We start from the raw sequence: 7,583 nt of genomic DNA, 5'->3' as shown, positions 1-7,583 counted from the left end.
AAAAACTCTTAATTAAAGGCTTGTTTATTCTAGGCAACTAAAATTGCTGTTTTAAATGCTTAGTTAAATGTTTTCTATGTTTCTAACAATGTGAAATAAACACTTATTTACCAGTCTAAATACATTTAAAAGGCAAACAATTGTAAGAAACAATCACAACATATATACTGTAGCTATATTTACAGTGTAAATGTGCCTAATTTAATAATACATGGTTAGCTCCTTATAACATTTTGTATGATAAATGAAAAGACTATTGTTTTACTTTAGGATTTAAACATCACACAATAACATCTGGCAAGGTTAGGCAATCCTCAGACTTAAAGTGAAGGTAAACTTTGATGAATGAAAGCCCGGTTTTTAAAAATACTATTAAAAACAGGGTCACTTTCATTCATCAAAGTTTAAAAAGCAGCCGTTTTGTTTAAAAACTTACCTCTCTCTCTTCTTTGCACAGCTAGAGCTGCTTCCCCCACCCGGAGATCCTCTCTTCACACGTCAGCAATGACTAATCCGGCCTCCTCCAATCACGTCATGGCCTCAGGCAATGACTCCCCTGGGGGAAAGCCGTGATTGGAGGAAGCCGGATTAGTCATTGCGGATGTGTGAAGAGAGGCTCTCCGGGTGGGGGAAGCTGCTCTGGCTGTGAAAAGAACAAAGGTAAGTTTTTAAACAAAACGGCTGCTTTTTAAACTTTGATGATCGAAAGTGCCCCTGTTTTGAATAGTATTTTTTAAAACCGGGCTTTTATTCATCAAAGTTTACCTTCACTTTAAAAGAGAAATGAAACCCATTTTTTTCTTTCATGATTCAGTTAGAGCATGTGATTAAAAAAAAAAAAAAAACTTTCTAATCAACTTCTATTATAAAATTGTCTTTGTTCTCTTGGTATATTTAGTTGAAAAGCAGGGACAGAAGCTCAGGAGTGTGCATGTGTTTGCAGCACTATATCGCAACAGTTTGCAAAAATATTATCAATTTGCAAGAGCACTAGATGGCATCACTATTTTCTGCCATGTAGTGCTCAAGACAACTACCTAGGTATCTCTTCAACAAAGAATACAATGGGAACAAAGCAAATTTGATAATAGAAATTGGAAACTTTTTTTTTTCTAATTGTATGCTTTGTCTGAATCACAAATTAAAGGTTTGGGTTTTATATCCCTTAAATTACAGGAAAAGGGGGCACAAGTTGTTTTACTATGCATAATTAAAGGGACATTCCAGCCCAGTACACATGGATACATTTCAGTTTTGACTAGAATCCTTTTTGTAATATACAGGTATTAACAAAAATGCTTCTAATAAAAGCTATAGCGGTTTCAAAAGTGTACTTAAATATGCTCCATGCACCAGCATTTTAAACTCAGCACTTGCTCAGAGAGCCTAAAGTGCTTGTGCCATCTGGTAATGACTCAATTTGTTAATTTCTGACATTATATAAGCCCCACTGGTGACCTGAGCAGCTAGAAAATATAAAATGCTGGTGCACTGAAAATATCTAGCTATGCTTCACATGCACATGCAGAGAAAAATGTTAACACTAAAAACATTTTTTGACAACAAATGTATATTGCATATGTTTCTTTTTAAAAGATGTAATTTATATGCATTTACATTTTAACCACAATGTCCCTTTAAGCATTTTATAGTACTATCCCTTTAAGTCTGGGATAGTTAGTATTGAGGACTGGATATTTAAACCCCATTGGACACAAGCTTTTGCTAACACAAAACTAGAATATGCTTCCTTTTTCAGAATGAACATGAACAGGTAATACACCATTTGTAAGACATGATATATCAAACAGCTGACCTGGCTGCGCAGTTGAGCTCATTGTTGGAGAAGACATGCTGTCAAAGCTTTGAAGGAGATCAAATCCCAGGTTTTGTGCTGGTATAAAGGACTATGCAGTTGCAAATGATCGGTGATTCAAAACGCAAACCTAAAAATTAGGACAAAAAGTTTTAAGTTAAAGATTTTAACAGATATACTGCTAAAAAGGCATATAACAATGTCTTTCTTCAATTGCCTTTCTGTATAGATAAAAACACACACAGGTATGTACATTGTGAGACATTTTAGATCAAAGAAACTTTTTTTTTTTTATTCAATGTCCTGTGCTATTTCTGACCCACTGCTATACATATAACAATATTTAGCTAACGTTATATCTATTTTTACATTTTGTGCTTTACTAATGAGGAAGAAGGTAGTTTGGTTTAAATAGTTAAATAGCATATATCATTCAATGACATCGCTGCAAACTGAGATCGATGTTTAAATAATAGACGTGCACAGACATATCAATCATTTGTCAGGAAAATATTTTTTTCTTTTGTTGGCTTGACATTGGTTGAGGGGGTTGTTCAGATTTTGTTTGTAAGCAAAAATTATTTGCTATGATAAACATTCTTCATGGTCCTCCATAACATATGGGATTATACACTCACTGGCCACTTTATTAGGTACACCTTGCAAGTACCGGGTTGGATCCCCTTTTGCCTTCAGAACTGCCTTAATTCTTTGTGGCATAGATTCAACAAGGTGTTGGAAACATTCCTCTGACATTTTGGTCCATATTGACATGATAGCATCACGCAGTTGCTGCAGATTTGTCAGCTGCACATCCATCTCCTGTTCCACCACATCCCAAAGGTGCTCTATTGGATGGAGATATGGTGACTATTGAGGCCAATGGAGTACAGTAAACTCATTGGGCTCTATTTAACAAGCTCCGTATGGAGCTTGATGGCCCCTGTTTCTGGCGAGTCTTCAGACTCGCCAGAAACAGCAGTTATGAATCAGCGGTCACAAAGACCGCTGCTCCATAACCTGTCCGCCTGCTCTGGGCAGACCTTGATAAATATGCCCCATTGTCATTTTCAAGAAACCAGTTTTATATGATTTGAGCTTTGTGACATGGTGCATTATCCTGCTGGAAGTAGCCATCAGAAAATGGGTACACTGTAGTCATAAAGGGATGGACATGGTCATCAACAATACTCAGGTAGGCTGTGGCATTTAAACTATGCTCAATTGGTACTAAGGGGCCCAAAGTGTGCCAAGAAAATATCCCCCACACCATTACACCACCACCAGCCTGAACCGTTGATACAAAGCATGATGGATCCATGCTTTCATGTTGTTTACACCAAATTCTGACCTTACCATCTGAATGTTGCAGCTGAAATCGAGACTCATCAGACCAGGCAACGCTTTTCCAATCTTCTGCTGTCCAATTTTGGTGAGCCTGTGCAAAATGTAGCCTCAGTTTCCTGTTCTTAGCTGACAATAGTGGCACCCGGTGTGGTCTTCTGCTGCAGTAGCCCATCTGCTTCAAGGTTCGACATGAGGTGCGTTCAGAGATGGTATTCTGCTTACCTTGGTTGTAAGGAGTGGTTATTTGAGTTACTGTTGTGTTTCTATCATCTCAAACCAGTCTGCCCATTCTCCTCTGACCTCTTGACATCAACAAGGCATTTTCATCCACACAACTTATGCTCACTGGATACTCTCTCTTTTTCAGACCATTTTCTGTAAACCCTAGAGATGGTTGTTCGTGAAAATCCCAGTATATCAGCAGTTTCTGAAATACTCAGACCAGCCCGTCTGGCACCAACAACCATGCCACGTTCAAAATCACTTAAAGGGACAGTTCACCCAAAAACTTTCTCCCCTTTAAATTATTCCCAATGATCCTTTTTACCTGCTAGAGTGTATTAAATTGGTTGCAAGTAGCTCCTTTACTCCTATTTCAGCATTTGAAATAGCTGATTTAGCTTGTGGTTTCCCAACCTATACTGAAAGTTTTGATACTGGCGTATACGCTATTGACAAGCCTAAGTAAACACAGCCAGCAGAAGAGATTACACCCTCAGTGGGGGGCATGATAGTTAAGTAATAAAATTATAATTTTCCATTGTTCTCTCTATGTATTGAGCTTTGGTTTTCTAGACAAATATAAGATAAGGAAGCAAGTGTGTGTACATAAAAGTGATAACAAAATGAGATCTGATATTACCTGAAACTTAACCCATTGTAATAGGCTGTGGTTTCAAAGCACAAAAACAGCTACTTCATATACACAAATAAACCCGAAAATGCAATTTCTCAAATATTTTATACTCTGCAGCTAGAAGAACAAGTCACTGAAAATACATTAATGGAAAAACTATTTTACAGTGTACTGTCCCTTTAAATCCTCTTTCTTCGCCTTTCTGACGCTCGGTTTGAACTTCAGCAAGTCATCTTCACCACGTCTAGAAGCCTAAATGCATTGAGTGGCTGCCATGTGATTGGCTGATTAGCAATTTGTGCTACCAAGCAATTGAACAGGTGTACCTAATTAAATGGCCGGTGAGTGTACTTCCTGCAACGAGGAGGAGGTTAAGAAACCATATTACAGCTTAAAATCCGTCCCACCTCTCTCTAGTTTTGTTCTTTGCCTTGTAGGAGATGGTTGAGAATGGAGGTTGTTCCAGATACTTGCTTATGGACTACAAATTGGGAGCTCAGACCTATGTGAGACCCAGAGTCCCTAGGGAGCATCATTTATAAAGAAAATATTAGAGAAACTTGACAGCAGCTGAATGATACAAGGACACAGGAATATCCTCTTATGTGCACAGCATTTCCCTAATGGGACTTCAGCCATAACTACCTCCAGGCATCACAGGGATTTGTCCCTAGCCTCCCCCTGAGGGACTCAGGTATTTGCTTTTGCAATCCTCTGTAGTACTCAATACTTGCACTGTATGAGCTCTCTGCTGGATACTGCTGCAGTTGAATTGACATGCCTGGTAAGCCAGTAAAGGGATGCTGCATAAGGTAAGTTACTTTACACAGCACACATACAGCCCAGAGGCTATATGTAGGTACACTGACAAAGGTACAGCATAGCCAGGGTACTTAACTGGCTCCTCTCATGACACAATTTTTTCTCCCTATCAGGTTTATAAAGGTTCTATCATCGTTGGGAACACTATCAGGGAAGTGTAAAAATAGTGTAGAGGGCTCTCTACCAGGTATTGTCTGTACTAATACTTATATAGAGTGTTTTTGCATACTTTATTATAAGTAAAATCAGTAACAAAATGCCTCTTGTCCTCTGATATCGCTAATGAGAAATCAGTTTTCTGATATCCCTCTAACTATATATATATATATATATATATATATATATATATATATATAGTAAAGAATGGGGATGCACTCGCCAGGATTTCCAAAGTTACCTTTAATGTAACGTTTCGGGGTGTTACCCCCTTTGTCAGACAATACAAAATACTATGGAAGCACCCTGGGTGGATGAAATGTTAACCATGAGTGCTGGCCTGCCTTTAAGTAGGTGTTTTTTTCAAGGACCTTTAGACAGCTGTACGCCACAGCACATTTCATGTGATTTACAGTGTATACAATTTACTATAATATGTGCAATTTTATACTGTACTGCACATAATGGCATATGGTGCTATTACCATTTATTATAACTATCTGCGCTATTAATACTTATTTATAAGTCAATTAAGCATTGTACTCCCACCATTGCAAGGGGATGTAATAGTGATAGTTTTTCATTTCAGTCTGCATTTTATATACTGTTGTACATTTCATGCTCTTTGGAATATTTTTTGCAGTAATGTACATCATGTAGGTTCTGTACACTGTACATTAGGATATACAAATTGCTAAGAGCTGTCTATGTGCATTGCATGTTCAGCAGCACAAATAATATTTTTTACATTGATAGAACTCCTGACTATCAGATAAGTAAGGCATTATATATCCTATTATTATTATCGGTTATTTGTAGAGCGCCAACAGATTCCGGAGACTATTAGAGTACTTAATTATATAGTATATACCTTCTAGGGATTTACCTTTCATGCATTCTGCTCTGCAGGTTTATTTCTTAGTACAGTTCTGCAGGATTTAGACATATTTTAATACACCAGTGGAAATCCTTTAGAGATAAGATCTATTGAGATCCTTTAGATATACGATCTATTGGTATCTCTTTTGTATCTATGCTATGTGTCATTTATATCTATGCACATAGGTTCTATCATGCAGATATTGAACATTGATCATGAATGTTTTAATTTAAAGTGTAGATTCTTTAGAGATAAGATCTATTAGTATCTCTTTTTACCTATTGTATGAGTAATTTATATGTATGCACATCTTTTTATCATACAGACATTAATCATGAATATTTTTATGGATTATTTACATTGTGTATTTACTTTCTAAAGATATACACAGTCTCTGCTTATCTGGACATGGATTTACAAGTATCCAATGTGTACCTCCTGATCTATATGTGCAGCTCCTTTAGTCCATAAGGCAACATAAATATGTGCAAATGCTTAAGTAGGCACATGCATACCACTGCTACTACTTATATCATGTACGGATTCAATAAGCTTTGTATAAGTTTATATATTTTGGATCCATCAAGAAAAATAGTCTGATTCTCTTTGTCCTTTAAGAGATTGAGAGTTTTATTGTCTTTGAAGCCCTCTGGCTTGGCAACATGAGATAGGCCGCTGGTCAAAAGGAGGACTCATCCTTATGACCAGCGGGCCTATCTCATATCGCCAAAGATCCTTCTGAGGCAGAAGCATTTATGTAAGGATTTGAAGGATAGGAAACTAAATTAAGCCCAGTTCCTGTGTAACTTCAATTTTACCCCAATTGGTTTATTGTCCAAAGGGATTTACAGTCTTGTTCCGGATTAACATCCCTAAACATGTTGGTCAGAAATTCCACGGGTATATGGGAACATTCCTCACTGTATTTTACCCTTCATTCAAAAGGTCAATTTATGACTAGTATAGACCTCTAGGATCTTAGCTGCACATCCCTATATGTTCCTGAGGTTTATATATCTGCAAAACTTTGTTGGATGAAGTCTTGCCAGTGCTCAGATTCAGGACATTTCAGTTGCTCCTTATCTGAATGTCATACTAGTGCAAGCTTATTTCCTGCTAATAGCTATCGCTCATACTCTCCAGTTTTTGTCATCTTCATTCAAGACCATAATTTGAGTATTGATGTACCTCCAAAGGCTCATTATATTCTGCTATAAGCATAGCATTTACAGGAGTCCTATTAAACTCTATCCTTATGCATCTAGTTTCCTGACGGAACTTTGCAATGGAGGATTCAGAGGGTGTTTCTCTTCCTACCTTGCACTACCTTCAGTCGGTAGCTCAGTGCATGGTAGCAGTGGGACTTATGGTAGCTGCTTCAGACACAGTTTATTTGCCCCATTTTCTCTTGAGACCCCTTTAATGGCTTGCTTCCTCAGTGGTCAAATAATTATTTACATTAGGCATACGGATTGCTTTGGATTTTCTGTCAGTCATTTTTTGTTCTTGAGGGCACAAAGTCTGTCTTTGACCCTTCAGGCATCCTTCCTTTATCAGTCTTTGCCTATTGTGCCAATGCAGGCCAGTCTCTTTGTCTGGGGGTGGTGGTCTGGGTTTCTAGAAGAGTGATAAAAGTTGGGTCTCCAGTCAAGAAAGGTTATGAATCAAAATTCTGGAACTTCTAGCGATCTTCAGGCTCTCAGCCC

At 37.7% G+C, this 7,583-nt stretch overlaps 1 protein-coding gene across 3 annotated transcripts in view; it reads right to left on the bottom strand.

Annotated features, from left to right (window-relative positions):
• HDAC9 (histone deacetylase 9) overlaps window positions 1–7,583 on the bottom strand; it is a 2,434,493-nt gene that overhangs the window by 2,327,168 nt on the left and 99,742 nt on the right. For all 3 annotated transcript variants that reach the window (XM_053714127.1, XM_053714129.1, XM_053714128.1), the window contains exon 2: window positions 1,817–1,946. In XM_053714127.1, coding sequence (XP_053570102.1) covers window positions 1,817–1,853 — 37 coding nt within the window. In that variant the 5' untranslated portion in view covers window positions 1,854–1,946. The remainder of the gene's footprint in view (window positions 1–1,816; window positions 1,947–7,583) is intronic.

Source organism: Bombina bombina, chromosome 5 (assembly GCF_027579735.1).
Source record: "Bombina bombina isolate aBomBom1 chromosome 5, aBomBom1.pri, whole genome shotgun sequence".
In the NCBI taxonomy this organism is placed as follows: Eukaryota; Metazoa; Chordata; class Amphibia; order Anura; family Bombinatoridae; genus Bombina; species Bombina bombina.
This window is presented reverse-complemented; position numbering and strand designations above follow the sequence as displayed.